The 19422-nt window shown below is 40.3% G+C and overlaps 1 protein-coding gene across 1 annotated transcript in view; it reads left to right on the top strand.

The window, feature by feature from the left end:
* Nucleotides 1-16211, top strand: part of LOC135202484 (von Willebrand factor A domain-containing protein 8-like) — a 672011-nt gene extending 655800 nt beyond the window's left edge. Inside the window, exons 17-18 of the mRNA XM_064231895.1 lie at nucleotides 1025-1139; nucleotides 13236-16211. Of these exons, the coding sequence (XP_064087965.1) occupies nucleotides 1025-1139; nucleotides 13236-15668 (2548 nt within the window). The 3' untranslated portion in view covers nucleotides 15669-16211. The remainder of the gene's footprint in view (nucleotides 1-1024; nucleotides 1140-13235) is intronic.
* Nucleotides 16212-19422: the final 3211 nt, after the last annotated feature.

Here is a 19422-nt window from a genome sequence, read left to right as displayed (position 1 = left end):
TTTTAATGGTTGTTACGCTTCAGGTGCTAAGGCAAAGTACATAAGCATGCGTATAAGAAATTGTTCTCCTTAGGGTTGCAACACTATTTATAAAATCCCATATATGGATTGTGATACAATTCACTTGGGCCAGACAAGTAAGAAATTATATGTCAGCTGTCAGGATAAAGCACCCTAAATATTCATTTTGAATTGGACAAAATTAAAACGTCCCCTTGGATTTATTGTTCACTGATCCGATTGTAGTACAATTACAAGAGGTAAAAATATTGTGTTTCTAAATCTCTGAGGCTTCATTAAAACAACTAACGAAGGAAAGTAGTGTTAATTGAAGCCCTAGTATACACTCTTGACCACTTCAGCCTTGCTCTTGACCTCATTCTACATAAGATGTTTAAAGAAGATTTAAAAGAGAAAGTAAATTATGTTAGTAACCCTGTGTAATATCCCGTGCCTCACCTTGTATATCCAAGCACCCTAGTTTATCTCAGACATTTTTGTAATATTTGTTCCATTGTATGAATTTTAAAAAAAATGGATAGAGTAAAGGAGGCGAAAGATCTGCACTGTGTTGTTTCATTTTCCTCATGGCCATATACTTGGTATATATCTATATATATATATATATAATATATATATTATATATATATATATATATATATATCTTTATATATATACCTATATACTTATATATATATATATATATATATATATATATATATATATATATATATACATATATATATAATATATATATTATATATATATATATATATATATATATAGTATATATATATATATTATATATTATATTGTTATATATATATATATATATATATATTGAATATAAATTCTTATATTTAGTATTATATTTGGTATTTTGTTTTAGAAAGAAGGCCAATTATAGGATCTAAAAGTTGTAAACTATTTAGCCACAGCCTCTTCCAGTTTTAAATAAAGGTACTTACACCCATACAATGTTGTTTGTTTAACCTCCTATTATTATTTTTTTTTTATTCATTAGGTTGCCTCTGCCTGAACCTAAATTGGCTGCAACTTGGAATGTTGTACGACAAAAACCAGGAAGTAAAACAGCTCTCATGCAACTCCCAGTGGAGTCATCTCATATCAAATTTAAGGTAGGAAAAGTTAAACAGCAAAAAGTAGAGTAATTCGTTCATCACCTTGTTACCATCATGATTCAGTTGTCATTAATTCTTTTTGCAAAGGAAAAATGCTTTCTAGCTTTCTTGGTCCAGGAAATGAAATATTGTATCCTTCTATTTTAGTACATTCTGCCACTGGACTATAAAGGTATAAACATAAACACGGTAAGTTTTACACACGGTTTCTGTATTATGGCGAAATGAGAAATAAGATCATATCTCATAATAAAACAAGTTTATTTATAGCTTTTAAAATAATGCTCTTAAAAATAATATACTTAAAGAGCCCAGTTTAGGTGCAGCGTGAATGATGCAATACTTGACATAATTCAGGGTACGGAAACACGTCAATGAATAAAAAAGGCAAATTATCGTATAAATAAAACTAATGGAATATAACAACAGATGAGGAAGTTGCTGTATAAAAATGCATTAGTGGTGATTAAACCAAGGTGCGCTGTGGGTTAACCATAGCTAAGCTATAAAGTAGTCCCTCAATTACCGGATAGCCGTTATCTGACACTTGACATTATCAGACACACCCAGACCAAGACCACAAAGATATATGATATATAAATTTTAAACTATTTGGAAAAAACTGCTTTTCAATGGTTGACAATGCTGTGCAGCTTCACAAAAATGTTGGTAACACCGCTTACATTCAAACAGACGGAGGAAGGGTTTTAGGGGGTGGGGGAGGCCTCAAGAAGTTTCTAAGGTCAAAGGGTGTTGGATTGCTAGGCACCATCCATGGGAGGGGAGGGCCAGTGTGGTGAGAGGGAGAGAGAACAATAACTGAGGTATGGTTACATTGAAGACTGAAGTAGAGTAATGAACACACTCCTTTACTTTTTTTGTTTATTTTGTATACTACAGTATTCTCGTTTGTATTTTTACTATAATTTCTTTCTTTTTTTCAAACCATTGATAAATGCAATCGTGTGCGTAGGGTACGTAACTACATATGCGCACACTCATTCGATGGGGTCAGTCAACTTGCTACAACCTGTTTGATGTTGTCTTGCCTACATATAAAATTTGCGTTTTTTTGATTTTTATAATAATTACAGATGATAATTGAACAGTGATAAAATTTTCCCTTGCACCGTTATAATATGTGGTACTAATACTTACAGTAAACTAAACTTGTACAGTGAATCAACCAAAGCAAGAAGAAAAAATGGCAACGTGTGATACAGTAATGCTCTAAGAAACAAATTCATGAATACAGAGTGAAATTTAGGAGAATCGTAGATGTGTGGGGGCCAAGTACTCGTGTTTCTCACTACTGGCAGAAATTTACCCAGTTTCCCCTCCCCCCCCTTTTTTTTTGAATAGCTGACAGTCATAGAGTCGTAAACATACTCTATGTTAATTGGCTACATCCAGAAAGCCTCAGTGTACTCGGCAATAAATATGGTAAAATAAGGTAGATAATTACTTTTTACATAATATTTTCAGTTTGAATTGTGATGGTTGTCGTTTATAAGCATATTTAATGTTTATAGCTGCAAATGAAAAACGTGTAGCCTACCGAACTAATTGTCGCGCATGAGAGAGAAAAATAAAGGGGGGAGGGGGTGGCTGCTGTTTTGTTTTTAAATGTATTTATGGAGTTTATTTTGTTACAAATATGGGAAAATAAAATGATTACGTTTTGCATAAATTTTTCAGTTTAATTTAATTTGTGATAAAATTGGGGTTCACAGTTTTAACACAATATTAACCTACGTAAAGTTAACAAAATACATGAACTGAATGGCGGACTCACGCCAACAGACAACTCCCAAAAGGAAATTAACATGAAAACAATTCACAACGAGGTTCCAAATGCACACAAGGCCAAGACAGGGAAGTTTAAAATAACTTTGGAGAAAATCTTGTGACCTGTCTCCACGATCCCGTCAGTCTCTAAAAGTTGTACACATACACACACAAAACCTTATTTGTGCAACATTTCACCATTCGATTTCTCCAGTATCGATATCCACATGAACTGCAATATTTCATATGTCCAAAATCGTATTTACCGCTTAAATCTATGGAGATATACTTATTAAATCGCATTTCAAAGTGTAAGAAAGGCAATTATCCCAATGTTTCCATCAGTAAATTGTCGCGTCGACAGGGTTGTGTGACGTCACAAAATCATATGCCCAAATGAGTTCCAAATTCATCGCTAGAGCGGGACTACCTTGTCATTACTCTATCGTGGTACTGACAATGTTACCTGAGGAAAAGTAGGGAATTGTCCTTGCACACACTTAGAAATTTTTGCTCACCATTATCCGACGGAACCTTGGCTCAATTAATCTGGATAATTGAGGGATTATTGTATAATTCTAACAAATTGTGTGTTGCTTATGACAGTGAAAAAAGAAACTTGGAAAAATTTTTATATCTAAAATGTTAATTCGAATGTTATACATTATTTTTTTCAAGTTTTTAGACAAAATAGTGAAAAAACAGTGATAAACGTGCTATTCAGTGCATATAGTTAACCTACCATTTTTTATTGAAAGGGAGAGAGGGAGAAAGAGGTTTGCAAAGTGCATTTATGCAATACCTATGTTTTGTTAATAAAAATATGGGAAAATCAGGTAGCTAATCGCCTTTTGCGTCAAGTTTTCAGTAGCAAGTGTGATGGTTGTTGTTTATAGCCATATTAGGCATTTACAGTTATGAGGCATTGACAAAGCACCAGATGAAGTAGGGTAAGGAGTTGCCATTTTACACCCGTAGAGTTTTCTTTGACCTTTTCCGGATTGACATTATTCACCCGGGCTTTCGTGAATTGTTCTACGACAGACGACCAGTTCCTGCCAGATGGAGGGAGGCTTGATAGCCCTACCTTAAGGGACAGGTTTCAGCCCGTACACAAGGACAAATCGAGTGGAAAACACTGGAGATTTAACAATTTTATTACAAAACTAGAATCTGAATCACTTAATCAATAAATTGAACGATGACGCATGATCATAAGTGACACAACAATCTCAAATTTACATGAATTTAACATGGCCACTCAAAAAAACATAGAAAAATCACTTAAATTGGAATCAAACTTCATTAAACCAGCAAAAAACACGTGCTCGAAGGTTCAATAGTCAATGACAACAATGATTCCGATCGATTAGCCCAACAATGGGTAAGACAAAGAACGATTACTTACTTCATGTATAAAATGCTGTCGCTCGCAACTTCCCTCATGGTAGCATCAAGGCCTTGGGTAGCATCTACCCTCGCGTGTACCCCTACGCTGACCGGAAGGACTTTTACTCGAACAAGATCTATTAGAAGTGAGACTGAGGGAGGGCGATTGCATGCGCTTTTTATACCCGAACAGGCTAGGAATTTTTACGTAATTTTAATTCTATGAAAGGAAGCATTTTCTTCTTCTGTATTCAACTTATGTTACTATAACTATTGAATCATTCCTCCATGGGGAAGATGAAGCGAGGAACGATAAAATCATAATATCACAAAGGAACTATTCCGCCTGTGCCACCAGATTATTGTATACTTGGCAATTTGCCTACTAATGAAAGTTTTGCCTTCCAGCAAAGGGCGGGAAAATGGAGGTGGACGGGCGGGATTACGTCCCGAAAAACTTGTGTACAAGTTTTTCTCGACACGGGCCTTGGCTCAATTAATCTGTATAATGAAAAGATTACTTGCTGTTTATGATTTTGTCCTCTTTGTAAAGACTGCTGCTGGATAATTGAAAGATTACTTATAATTAAAACTTTATGCTGTTCATGATTTTGTCCTGTTTGTAAAGACTGCTGTTGGATAATCGAAAGATTACTTAAAAAGAACACTTTATCCTGTTTATGATTTTTGTCCTCTTTGTAAAGACTGCTGCTGGATAATCGAAAGATTACTTATAATTAAAACTTTATGCTGTTTGTGATTTTATCCTGATTGTAAAGACTGCTGCAGTTTTAATTTTCCTGGTATGAAACCAGAATGATCATTGTTAATTTTAACCATGCAAGTTAGTATCCCTTATGGGGGCTGGTAGGGCATGAATAAGATAAGAATAAGATAGTTTTTAGGTTGCATTTAAAAGAGATGATAAATCATCCAAATCTGATGGCAGCTTAATCTAAGTTTCATCATAGCACAGGAAGAACGCATGACTATCTCACATAATTTAAGATGATTATTTGCATTCTGATTTTTTAAGCTTTTTATACTGCAATATAGGAGCATAAAGGGATTTTGACGAAGGAAAAATCTATTTCTGGGTGATTGGCTCGTGTCGCCCAGTGAAATATCCTTAAGTTCATTATTTCTAGGTAAATAATCCTAATATTACCAGAGAAAATATAAAATCAAGAAAAATTTCAGTCAAACTGACTCGCTCACTCTATAAAAGAAGTGTCGGTATGGTAACAGGGGCGAGTGAGACCACTACCACGAGCCATTTACCATTTAGACCTTCCATCACAAAATCCCCCACCTGAGAGAGCTGATACCAAAGGGTGATGTGCCCGCTACTACTACTACTACTGACGCCAAGCGGAGAGCAGCGCCTCTAGTGGCCATCCTTTATAAAATGATCATCTTGTCCTGCAGGGTGGGCAAGGAAAAAACAGGGTGGGTTTCACAGGGCGACACGAGCCAATCACCCAGAAATAGATTTTCCTTCGTCAAAATCCCTTTTCTGGGCTCAGCTCGTGTCGGCCTGTGAAATAGTACCAGAGAAACAGACAAGATGGTAATGAAGGGTCAAAATGAAACAAAAACTGTAAAAAGAGCAGTATATAATATAAGTGAATCAAAGAACCAATTACACTATATTAACATAAGGTACTTAAAATTAGCTTAAATTAAATAATGGTAAGTACAGAATAGTATAATGGTAACCAAACAATTATATATAAAGATTCACTAAGATTAATTGGTATTTACAAAATATACAAGCACATTGTGTTCTACCCTAGCATAAAAATAAGGGTAGAGACACTGAAGCACATTTATATGCATAATGTGTGGGTGCCCTAGCAAAAAACCTAAGGGGCAGTCCACCAATTGAATCCTAGCGGCTAAGGCTAGAGTACCACGAAGAGCATAGCAGTAGGGTGAGGCATGTTGGACAAGGTAGGTAGAAAGGAGACCTGGATCTTATACTACAACTACTGTGCAGAGTCAGGGGAAACTATGTTTCCCGCTGCTACTGCTGAAAATTTTAATGATTCCAAGGACTTCAGGTAATGACGTTTGAAGACTGTCGGTGATTTCCATCCAGTATACTTCTTAAGATCCTCAAAATTCATATGTTGGAAATAATTAATTGAAGTAGCTACTGCCCTGATATCATGTGCTCTTGGAAATGATTCAGGGTTAGCTTGTTTAATGAAGTAAAGGATTTGTTGTCTGATTCCTTTAACTGATAAGGTGCCACCTTTTTCTCTCATAAAAAGAGGACCTGAGGATCTAGAGGACGTACGAGATAGAAAGGCTCTTAAAGTTAATACTGGGCAAAGGGAAGGATCTTGCGGAAGTGGGATGACTCTCCAAGGGGCCCACCTTGCAAGAGGATCCTCATTTTTAGCTAAAAAGCTGCGATCCGGAGAAAGTAGAACTTCTCCTGAGGGGAGAAAATCTACATGACCCGAATCCCTGGATAGAGCCGACAGTTCTGAAATTCTGTCCCCTGAGGCCAGACTTAATAAAAATAACGTCTTTCTAAGTAGCATTATAAATGTGCAAGACGAGTTGTCAGTATCTGAGGCTAGTTTGAGGACATCATTTAAGAACCATGAAACTGAAGAAGGCCTTTCCGAAGGTCTAAGTCTAGCACAGGCTTTGGGAATAGATGTAAAGTAAGATTCTGTTAAGTCTATTTGGAAACCCAACTGAAAGATTTTCTTTAAAGCCGATTTATTAGTAGTAATGGTGCTAGCTGCTAAGCCTTTTTCAAACAAGGATCTGAAAAAGGATATAGCTAAATTAACTGTCATGGTTGTAGTGTCCGTTTCCTTCACGAAGGATGCTAACTTTTTGACAGCCAAAAAGTTGTCTAATAGTTGATTCCCTTTTATCTGATTCTAGAAAAAGGATGTTTTGGGGATCAATGTTAGCATCTTTTTTAGCCACAAACTTCATGAAGTCCATAAAGTTAGGGTCTGAAGAATTCCTGAGGAAGCGAACACAGTCCTCATTTGTACTGGTTGCGACAGCTTGGGGTTGGGAATCCGTTGAGGCCGGAGACCCAACTCTAGAAGCAGAGGGTACCAGTTGCTCTTTGGCCAGTCTGGAGCAATCAGGGCTACTAGACCTTTGAAGTCCTCAGTTTGCTCAGAACTTTCAAAAGAAGATTCACTGGAGGAAATACATAGATTCTTTTCCATTGATTCCCAGTCTATCGACAGGGCGTCGTGGCATAAGCCAGAGGGTCCAGGTGGGGGCCACATAGCAAGGGAGCTTGTGGTTCGTCTGTGAGGCGAATAGATCTACTTGGAGAACCTGGTACTCTCTGGCATATCCACTGGAACGACCTGTCGTCTAGAGGACCATTCTGACTCCAGAGGGACTGACCGGGACAATGCGTACCGCTATAATGTTTCTTACCCCTGCCAAGTGGGTGGCAGAAAGATGCCATTTGTGCTTGTCCAAAACTAATCTTAGGTGAGACTTCTTTGGGGGAAGGAGTCTCTTTAAGGTAAGAAACACCGCCATTGCTTCCAGCACATTTATGTGGAGCTGGCGGAACAAACTGGGCGGACCAAGTCCCCTGAACTTGCCTGAATTGAGAGTATCCTCCCCAACCGGACAGGGAGGCGTCCGTGTGAATTGTTAATGCCGGAGGAGGATATTGAAGGGGAACTAACTTGGCAAGATTCTTCACTTTTGTCCATGGACGGAGCTGGTTGCGAAGGATTTGTGGAATCACTGACAACTTGTCTCGAGATTTGGCGTTTGCTCTTGAACACCAAACTCAATTTATCTTTCAGTCTTGCTTTCAAAAGGATGTCCGTCACTGAGGCAAACTGAAGGGAACCTAGGATTCTTTCCTGGTTTCTCCTTGAAGCTTGTTTGTTTTTGAGAAATTGCCTCACTGACTTGGCTATTTCTTTCCTTTTGACCACCGGAATTGACAGATTGTGGGAGGATAAATCATTGGATGCCTAGCCACTGAAAACGAGTCTCCGGAGTGAATCTGGATTTCGTTTTGTTTTATCTGGAACCCCAGAGTTCCAGGAATTGAACTACCTTCTTCGTGGCTTTGAGACATTCCTCAACAGTTGGTGCCCAGATCAACCAATCGTCGAGGTACGCTACTACCATTATCCCTTGCGATCTCAATTGCTGGACTACTACTTCCGCTATTTTCGTGAATACCCTGGGGGCTACATTCAGTCCGAAGGGCATCACTTTGAAAGAGAACGTCTGATTTCCTAGTTTGAAGCCTAGGAATGGACGGAAGTGCCTCGCTATAGGGATATGATAGTATGCGTCTGTAAGATCGATAGAGGTGGTGACGGCCCGCCCCCACGGGGAAGTGAAGGACGTCCGCACCTGTGAGATGGTCAGAATTTTGAACTTGTCGCAACGAAATGAAAGGAGTTTAGCTGTGACAAGTTAAGATTACCCTTCTTTTTGTTGAGCCTTTCTTTGGCACGCTGAACAAGCGCCCTTGAAATTTTAGATGCTTGACTCTCGCAATAGCTCCTTTCTGAAGGAGTTCCTCCGCATAATCTGTCAACTCCTTTGATGGTACTTGATAGAATGATTTGTTTGGCGGGGGATCTTTGATCCAACTCCAACCTAATCCTTTGGACACAATGCTCTGTGCCCATTTGCTGAACCCCCACCTGTGACGGAAGAGGAACAGCCTCCCTCCTACCTGGGGAGCCTCACTGCTGCTGAGCGGGTTGACCTCCGCGCTCTCCTCTGAAGTGCTTGCCTCTTGCAGCTCTTCCTGAACCTCGCTGACGAAAGTGACCTCTCGCCCTGCTTCCCCTAGAGAACCTGTTAAAGGTTGGGAATGCTTGGCTCTCATACATAGAGTTGAAAGCCGGCGAGACGGTGTATGAGGTCGAGGGCTGATTTTGAGGGGACAGCAGGAGAATGGGTTGGCTTTGCTTCGAAGTCGAAGGCTGACCCTGTTGCGTAACTGGGACAGCTTGAACGAAGTGTTGTTGCTGCTGCTGCTTCTGGTATGGCTGGAATCTCCTATTAGTCTTTTTCAACTTCTTACCAGAAGCGGGTGGGTTCTCTTGCTTCCTTTTGGATGAGATACCCCATCTGGCTCTAAGGCTCTGGTTAAGCCTTGCAGCCTCGTGATGTACCTCATTCACAGAAGCTTCTGGGAAGAGGTCCGCACCCCACATGCTGGAAGCAAGAAGCCTATTAGGTTCATGCCTAATAGTGGCTTCTTGCAACACATGCTTTCGACAATTCCGTCTGGCAGTGAAAAAATCGAAAGCATCAGCTTGCACCGACTGAAGCTGAGACTTCGCCAGGATCTTGAAAAGTGGTTCGGTGGCGTACGAGAGGGCAGCCATCTCCGTGATGATCAGGGAGTTAAGTGACCTCCCAAATCTAGTTCGGGCATCAAATTCTGCCTGAACAAGACTATCAGGCAATCTAGGGAGCTTCTCACCGAACTGGTCCATAGCACAGTTCGGTTTCAGCTTCCCCACTGTGAAAGTAGCTGGTAAATTCTCCCACAGTTCGCCGAACGCAGGGAAGAGCGTGGATGTTGGTTCCGCCTCCCTTAACTGCGGAACGGGTTCGTCCTTAAGTACGGCTTGAAGAGTCGTCTCCACCATCTTTGTCGCAAATGGGAGAGAAGCCTCCTCCTCTGTGGCAAAGATAGTGAAAGGGCTCTTGAAGGCCTGGAGTTTGGTATTTGTGCAATCCCAATCCTCCAGGCAGTGAACCCACTCCCTCTGGGCATGATCCCTGCTGTACAAAACAGTCTCCCTAGAGATCTTGTCTTCTCTATTGAGAGCTGTTTGAGTCAGCCTGGCATACCCTATGAAAGGCTGAGTCAATCCGGGGGGGTAGAACTCGAAGTCCTCAATCCTTCTCGTTCCACACTCCGGAATAGAGATCATGCCATCCTTGAAGGGGGCATAAGCTGCCACCCTCCAAGGATTATTCATAGAGAAAGCTGGCAGGGATTCGTAAGGTGGTAGCTGGACTAAACCAGTACCTCCTACTGGAAAGTTCGCTTGTGGAGCCTGATTCAGGCCAGCGAAACGGTCGTCATGTTCTCTAACACGGTTAGAGAGGTCCTGGATCGACTGACCGGACTGATTGATAGTACTAGAGAGTTGAGCAAACATTTGCTCAAATCTCGTACCGAGAGAGCCGACCATCTCTCCCACTTGCTGCAATACTCCTGCTGAGAAGGTGGCGGGATCAAAAGCACTAAGTGCTGCCACCCCAACAGGAGTCACCGGAGCGGATCCAGTGGATGCCGGAGAAGGAACTGGCTCGGCCGGAGCTCGGGCCTTCTCCTTAGAAGCCTTGCTTCTTGACCCCTTAGAGTGGGAAGAGCTAGACTTGGCCTTCACCGCATCAGCGTAGGATGTCGAAGACTTCCGTGCCGAAGAAGACGACGACTTTTTGGAAGTTGTCTTCTGAAGGGTCTTCTGCTCTCTGTGTCCCTTCACTTTCGGGGGCACAGAAAGAGCAGGTGAAGGCGAAGGGATCTCAGATCCCGTGAAGCCTTGGAAAGATGAAGAAGAAGGGACAGGGGAAGAAGATCCAGGTGCGCCCAAAGGTAGCCCTTGAGCGCCCGAAAGACCTACCTCGACCAACAAGTCCTCGACACCTACCGCCATTTGGCTCAATATTTTATGTCCAGTTAGCGACTGTCCGGCACCGTTTCTTGCGTTGAGATAAGGACCCAAACGCCTGCTGCACTTCCCGCTGAATCGAGGCTATGAGTGGGGCTGCCGCGGCGGGGTCTACATACCCCGTCGCCTTCCCTCCTGGGAAGATCTGGATAGCCAACTTCCTATCAAGAATATAAGGCTGTCCCTTGGCGGCATTCTTACCGAAGCCGCCTACCCAAGCTTTCAAGGTTGCCAAGGCGACTTCCTTCACGGCGGCAGCCTGAAAGAGGAGGCGATATGAAGCCTCTGATGGCGGAGTTACAGCTTAAAGTAAGCCTTAAAACTAAAGATAAACAATTGATTACAAGAAAATTGTCCAGAAACCTACTCACCCCATCCAAAAGCTGACTCACGAGGTCATAGCAGATAGTGCATGCCTCATGGTGCCAGACAATCAGCTCGCCGTGGGTAGTGGCGCACGGGGCATGGGTCCTGCACTCCTCGTGGCCACAGGGGTCGTGGAGGACTGCATTGCAGCCTGGTTCCTGGCAGTTGGTAGCCTGTAAGTGGAAGGATACATGAGTATCGGGATTACACACTTACAGCCTAACATAGACTCCGTTGCATGCCGGAGTATGTAAGTTAGAGTAAAACTAATCCTCTGCCGCAATACGTGTGGTTAGTAGGGCGGTTTGGTTGGAGTCCGCGGCGTACGCCGGGGACGGGGAAGGAGACCAACCAGGAGTGGTGAGGAGCCCAAAAGAGGAGAAACCACGACGGAGAACGACGGAGGTAGACAGAAAAATAACACCGTGAAGATGATATATATATAAGTATAAATAATAACATCAGTAAGGGCATGTATACTTATAGAGTAAGACATGCCTTCCTTCCGACTACTAGAGGAGGGCCCGTAAGAAGAAAGCAAGCTCTCTTCCGGTAGCGGAAAGAAGATATACTAGGCAAGCTATATAGACCACTGGTAAATTCCTACCCCGCCCGCTGGCGGAGCCAGTAACAACAGATAAACCTAAGGCCCCCGGCTAGCGAGCAGGGGCTCCGTCCGTCATAGTAGGAGCGGAGTATGGGAGGGGGAGAGCAGACGGGAACACCGGGGTGGCCGCGGCGGGCGAGAGAGAGAGGGTGGCCAACCCCCCAACCTCCCACTCATCGGGTACCCCGGTACCCGAGACAAGAAGTGGTCACCCAGGCACCCAGCTGGTACGGGACTCCTCCGGCCCCCTCAGAGGGAGAGGGAGGAAGGCTACAGTGGTTGTCATGACAACCGAGGAGGCCCGGCCAGACCCCTCCCTACCACGTGGGAGGGAGGGAAGGGAGAGGGTAAGGCGCCTAATGGGACACGTGATCGGTTTTTTGTGGACCAAGCGCGGTAGTAACACAACCACAAGGGAGGACCACGTGAACCCAACTGTACCAACGCAAGGTACAAGGCGCCAGAGCTAGCCTAACACACTAAAATAACACTGATATGAGACTTAAATAAATAAATAAATAAATACATCGTAAAAGAATAGAAGGGACACTCGAGTAGGAGAGAAAGGAGCCCAGGAGGAGGCGAACTGATCCTAAGAACAGTCGACTACTCGGAGCCAGCAGTAGCCGATGAAGAGCAAGAGCTGGGATGCTGGGCTGGGAGAATAACAGTATAGCCCTAAATACCAAACTAAGAGAAAATAGGAATAAGGTATGGGCTGTGTACCCTAATTCTAAAATACGATGTAATAAGAAGATGAACGCAAAATAAGAGCCCATAAGGATAAGATGTCCCAGTATGGGAGACTGGGAAATCTTAACAACACGAGGCGGCTCATGGCCGCCACGAGTCAACCAGGCGACCGTATATGACCTAAAAAACGGAAAATACTGGTCCCTGGAAGACCAAAATACGAAAACTTGACCTTTCGGGCACTTAACGTAGCCGTAGCGATAGCAGCGCGTTCCATTGTAGAAAATAAATCCACAAAAGCGAAAAAAACACAAGAGACAAAAATCACAACTGGCGTTGTTGAGCTAATGATAAAGGATGGCCACTAGAGGCGCTTCTTTCCGCTTGGCGTCAGTAGTAGTAGTAGTAGCGGACGCATCACTTTGTATCATAATGATCTTTTGACTGTTATCACACAAGGTGTTCTCATAAGAAAGCATTGAAAGAAGCTTACCAATTCCTAATTTTAATTTTTTTTTTACCCCTCTACAAAATGTTTAATTCTATAAGTTTCAAGTTATTAATGCTACATTTTTCTTCCAACAGAATTCTTTTCGCCTAAGTGTGTTCCACCATACAGTTGATGTTTCGGAAGCTAGATCAGCAGTATTTTCAGAACAGCATAGCTACTGGCCATTGCCCCTGCATGAGACATCGTTGGTGACTGATATAGCAGTGATTCCTAGTGGTACAGAAGATCCTCTTGACGACTGTGTGTTTGTTTCAACAGTCGCACCTGCAGCAGTTTATTCTTTTGTTCCTCGTGGAGGACAACAACCATTAAGAGAAATACTTTTGCGAGATGTATTGCCTCAGACTCGCTCATTTTACCAGCCAAAGCTACGAATAGCACCCTTGTCTAGTGATCATTTGATAGTCCATGAAGAGGATACTAATAGTCTCCTCATGGTTGAAATGAATACTGGACTTGTGCATCTAATTCAGTTAAGTAGCTCTTTTTTGGACACTGCTGCTGAAATAATAATAAGAAAGTTTGGCACAGGTGGCGAAAACCAAACGTTTTTTAGAATGTGTAAAGACAGGGCTGAGGATGGACAAATTGTCCTTTGGGAATTTGGTGGTGGACGCATGGTATTCTTGGATTTCACGGACAACAGCAATTGCTCTATATCTGTGCCTCTGAAACTCTCATCACTTCATTACGTAAACTCAGGAAATCAATGGCTTGCTGTAGATCAAGCTGGAGAAAAATGGTTACTGAGAGGTGATAGTCACACATGTCCTCAAGTACTTCATCCCATCTCTCAAGTTTCAAAAGAAAATCACTGTGACCTAACAGATATTTTGAGAGTTACAAAAAGTAATTTGAGTGATTTTATTCTTTCTGGTGCTTTAAGCCAACAAATAAGTGCTCCAAGTCGTATGATTGCCCCAGGAGATTCTTTAGCCGCTATTGCTGTAGGGTTTCCTGAACTAGATGCCAGTGAAAATGAGGTTTATGTCTGGGATAGAGAATTAAAATCCATAGCTTGTACAAACACTTCTGGTCAAAATGGTGTCATTGTTTTACTGAGTGATGCTGGGCAAATAATTAGAGCTACTGATAAAGCACCAGGTGGAGCATTTGAAAGTGGCTCTCCTCCAACCACAGCTGGATCATACTTGGAGGTAACAGACTTAATTAATCACAGCATCAGTTACATCCCTGTTCCTCGGGCATCACATTCCTCTCCATACTGGTCTTGGTCCATGGCAAAACGTGCAGCCCCACTTCTTATCTCCCCAATAAGTGGTCAAGGAGTTGTTTCTGTGGATTCAGCTGGTGTTGTTCGTGTATGGCAAACAGGTAGCTTAGGGCTGGAACGAGCTCTTACTGAGTGGAGAAAGATGATTGGCGAAAACACAGAGCATTTACGGTTGGATGTAGAGCGTGCTAGTGGGCTAGATGTTTCATCCCCAAAACATGGAAAAGAGGACCCCACAGGTGCTCCTCATGTAGGTGGAAATACCTGGGCTGGAGGTACAGGTGGGCGTGATACAGCTGGTTTAGGAGGTAAAGGTGGGCCCTACAGGTTAGACATGGGGCATGATGTGTACCAAATTCCTCAGGCTGAAAAAGATGCCGTTCCTGATGAAGTGAAAATGGCTGCTTATAAAATGGCCCAAAAAGCTTTTAAGGAACGTCTACGTGAAATACAAATGAGTGAATATGATGCCTCATTGTACGAGAAATTATCAGGAGCTGTGAAACCACAAATACGTGCCCTTAGAGGAATCATTAATTCCCTTCAGGCAAAAGGAAAAGAAAGACAGTGGACACGACACCGTACTTCTGGTGAACTTGACGACACTAAGCTGATAGAAGGCTTAGCAGGAGAGCGCAATATATATCGTCAGAGAAGAGAAGAGGAACCGGAAGTTGGTGCACCCCAAACTCGCCCAAAAAGACTTAGATTACTTGTTGATATCTCTGGTTCTATGTATAGATTTAATGGGCATGATGGACGCCTTGAGCGGGAACTGGAAGCCACCTTAATGGTAATGGAAGCCTTTGAAGGATTTGAGACCAAATTCCTTTATGATATTTATGGTCATTCAGGCGAAGATGAAGCAGTGCCATTGGTCGAATGCAGTAAAATTCCCAGCAATAATAAAGAACGATTGAATGTCTTGAAAGTTATGCAGGCTCACACACAGTTCTGCTTGAGTGGTGATCACACTTTACCAGCTGCAAAACAAGCAGTCAAACAACTTGCACAAGAAGAGTCTGATGAGAACTTTGTTATTTTACTCTCAGATGCAAATCTGGATAGGTATGGCATCCGACCAAGTGAGCTAGCTAAAGCTTTGACTTCAGAACCTTCTGTCAACACTTATGCTATTTTCATTGGTTCCCTTGGTGATCAAGCCATTTCTCTTACCAGAGCCCTACCTGCTGGTCGATCCTTTGTTTGCCTTGACCTCAAGAAAATACCGCAGATCCTACAGCAGATATTTACTTCTGCAATGCTTAAATAACGTGTGTAAAATAGATCAATATGAATATTTCATTTTTATAAATACTGCACTGTAGATGTCCAACAATAAAAGAGTTTTGTAATAATAATAATAATGGTAAACTTTGTTAATTTAAAGGAACAATTTTCACAGCTTAAATTCGGCCCTCAGACAGATTTGAATTGCATCCAAGATACTTGTTACAGGCACAGAGCATTACCAACCACACTGTGGTGAAAAAGTTTCTCCAGTAGGAATTTGGTGTTACATGTATCTATCCACCATCAAGAAGCGGCAGACACATACTGGCACTAATTTCCAGATTGGAAGAAAAGTTTTATACCAGAGCGGTGGCATGGTCAGTCATGTACTTATTTGTGATTCAAAATCATCTTGGCCACAGTTTTAAATTCACTTGTATGTTGAAAATTATTCTCTCACCTAATTAGACTATTCATGTTCATTTCACCTAATTAGACTATTCATGTTCACTAGAATTGTATCATCACTTTCTGTGGTCTATAATGAGATGTACTATAATGAAAATTAATTGTTTTCTTTGAATTACGTCTTTTATTACCCTCTTTACTAAAAAAAAAATAATATTCAGGTAGAGTACTGGTTCAGTATTCCAACATCTTATAGTTTGATCAATTCAGTGATATGACTGTTAGGTCAAAAAGTTCATTCTGGAACAAAGCTGCCAGTTCAAAAGTCATCCATGAACTACTATGTTTAAAAAAATAAGTAATATCCCCGATACCTTCAATTTTGCAATGATAAATATACTAGTGCAATGTATTACTATTATGTAATAAAGTTAGTGTATAGCATTATGTATTGCTATTTTGTAGCATAAGTTTGTCTTTGTTCTGACCTTGATACCAAAAATATAAAAAACAAATTCTGAAACTATACATTCTCTAACTTATACACTCACCAAAATATCTATGTGCAATAGATTAATAGCTACACAGTTTCAATAATTCATTGATTTGTGGTTACTAAAACTGGTGTTACATATAGGTTATGGATACCATAATACAATTACATAGGAAACTTAACCCTTAAACGCCGACTGGATGTATTATACGTCGACTAAAATGTCTGTCGGGTGCTTAATTGACATATGATACGTCAACTACAAAAAGTTTTTTTAAATATTCGCGGTAAAACAGTTATAGTCCTAGTTTGCAAAAATTTTTAAATCACGTGCCTTGAGGGATGCTGAGAGTTCACGGATTAAGCAATTGTTTTGTTTACAAGTGTTACCCAGGCGCGCATGCGCGAATTTCTTTCTTCTCGCACTAAAAAGCATCAGCGACACATCTCAGAAATCTTTCGTCACTTTGTCGTGATTTTTGCACCATTTTATATTAGCCATTACATAGAGTATTATATATGAAAATGTGCACAATTTCATGTAGAATACAACATCAAACAACTTATGGTTGTAGCTTTTATCAGTTTTGAAATATTTTCATATAAATCACGATAAGTGCCAAAATTTCAACCTTCGGTCAACTTTGACTCGACCGAAATGGTCGAAAAACGCAATTGTAAGCTAAAAGGTCTTACATTCTAGTAATATTCAATAATTTACCTTCATTTTGCAACAAATTTGAAGTCTCTAGAACAATATTTCGATTTATGGTGAACTTTTGAAAAAACTATTTTCTTACCTCCATGCGGTAATTGCCGAAAATCTCAGAAATTCTTTCGTCAGTTTGTCGTAATGTTTGCACCGTTTTATATTAGCCATTACATAAAGTTTTATATATGAAAATGTGCACAATTTTATGTAGAATACAATAATAAACAACTTATGGTTGTAGCTGTTATCAGTTTTGAAATATTTTCATATAAATCACAATGTACCAAAATTTCAACCTTTGGTCAACTTGACTCGACCGAAATGGTCGAAAAACGCAATTGTAAGCTAAAACTCTTTCATTCTAGTAATATTCAATCATATATCTTTATTTTCAAACAAATTGGAAGTCTCTAGAACAATATTTCGATTTATGGTGAATTTTTGAAAAAAACATTTTACTTACATCCGCGCGGTAACTGCCGAAAATCTCAGAAATTCTTTCGTCAGTTTGTCGTAATGTTTGCACCGTTTTATATTAGCCGTTACATAAAGTTTCATATATGAAAATGTGTGCAATTTCATGCAGAATACAAAATAAAACAACCCATGGTTGTAGTTTTTATCAGTTTTGAAATATTTTCATATAAATCACGATAAGTGCCAAAATTTCAACCTTTGGTCAACTTTGACTCGACTGAAATGGTCGAAAACGCAATTTTAAGCTAAAACTCTTACATTCTAGTAATATTCAATCATTTAACTTAATTTTGCAACAAATTGGAAAACTCTAGCACAATATTTCGATTTATGGTGAATTTTTGAAAAACACTTTTTCCTTACGTCCACGCGCGGTAACTCTGCCGAAAATCTCAGAAATTCTTTCGGCAGTTTGTCGTAATGTTTGCACCATTTTATATTAGCCGTTACATAAAGTTTTATATATGAAAATGTGCGCAATTACATGCAGAATACAACTAAAAATAACTCATTGTTGTAGCTTTATCAGTTTTGAAATATTTTCATATAAATCACGATAAATAAATTCGACCTTCAGTCAACTTTAACTCGACCGAAATGGTCGAAAACTGCAATTGTAAGCTAAAACACTTACAGTCTAGTAATATTCAATCAAATACCTTCATTTTGCAATAAACGGGAAGTCTCTAGCACAATATTTCGATTTATGGTGAATTTTTGAAAAAAGCTTTTTTTTAGGTCGGTGTATTACGAATTCATGCATCATTTTGTGATAATATTTTCTGTGTTGCTTTGATCGTTTTAAATGACATTTATATACCAAAATCATTGAAATTTAGTATACAATACAACGAAAACAAATTAACTCCTTAGCTTCAACTGTTTTGCTCACAGCGTGATTTGTATACAATTATATATGAATTTTTTTTTTTTACGCTGTCATATATTCCAATATTTATATATGATAATGATATATTTTTCGTTTCTGACGGTTGCATACTGAACTTCAGGCAATGACAAAAAAAGAGCCAAAAATGAACTCTTAATCTTAAAAACTAAGCGTGCTATGATTTTTAAAAAAAACTTTTTCCGCGGCTCGGCGTTTAAGGGTTAAAAAAATAAATGTAAAAAAATGTCATATAAGCAATCTCCTCTCTCTCTCTCTCTCTCTCTCTCTCTCTCTCTCTCTTCTCCTTCTCTCTCTCTCTCTCTCTCTCTCTCTCTCTCTCTCTCTCTCTCTCTCTCTCTCTATTGTCATGAACCGATCACGGTTCCACAGGTTCATTACTCAAGGTAAAAGATGAACTGGAAAGACTGGCAGAAGCCGAGACAATATCAGTTTCAAGATAAGAGCACATTTTCGAAAAGGCCTGATCTTGGTCTTCATTTTTGGGTCATCCTGATTTTCTATGCTTTGTATTTGGCTCCACCTTAAACCTATGGGGAATATCACGCCCGGATCGAAAGTTCCCATCACAGGAGTTATACAAAAAACTGTACCTGCAGTACATTTTTCTATTTTATTTTTCTCTTTTTCTGGTTTCTTTGTATTTTGACTGAGTTATGCAGTAAGATTAAAGGATCTTATCATTAAATTTCTTGATTATGCCTTGCTGTGCGCTTTAAATAGTTCGAGACACCATTTATATACCTTAATGAGCATAACTACCTTGAGTGCTAGTTACGCATTTCATCGCTGCCACC

Source organism: Macrobrachium nipponense, chromosome 30 (genome assembly GCF_015104395.2).
Source record: "Macrobrachium nipponense isolate FS-2020 chromosome 30, ASM1510439v2, whole genome shotgun sequence".
Lineage (NCBI taxonomy): Eukaryota > Metazoa > Arthropoda > Malacostraca > Decapoda > Palaemonidae > Macrobrachium > Macrobrachium nipponense.
Note: the sequence above shows the minus strand (reverse complement) of the source record. Positions and strands in the feature narration are given on the sequence as shown.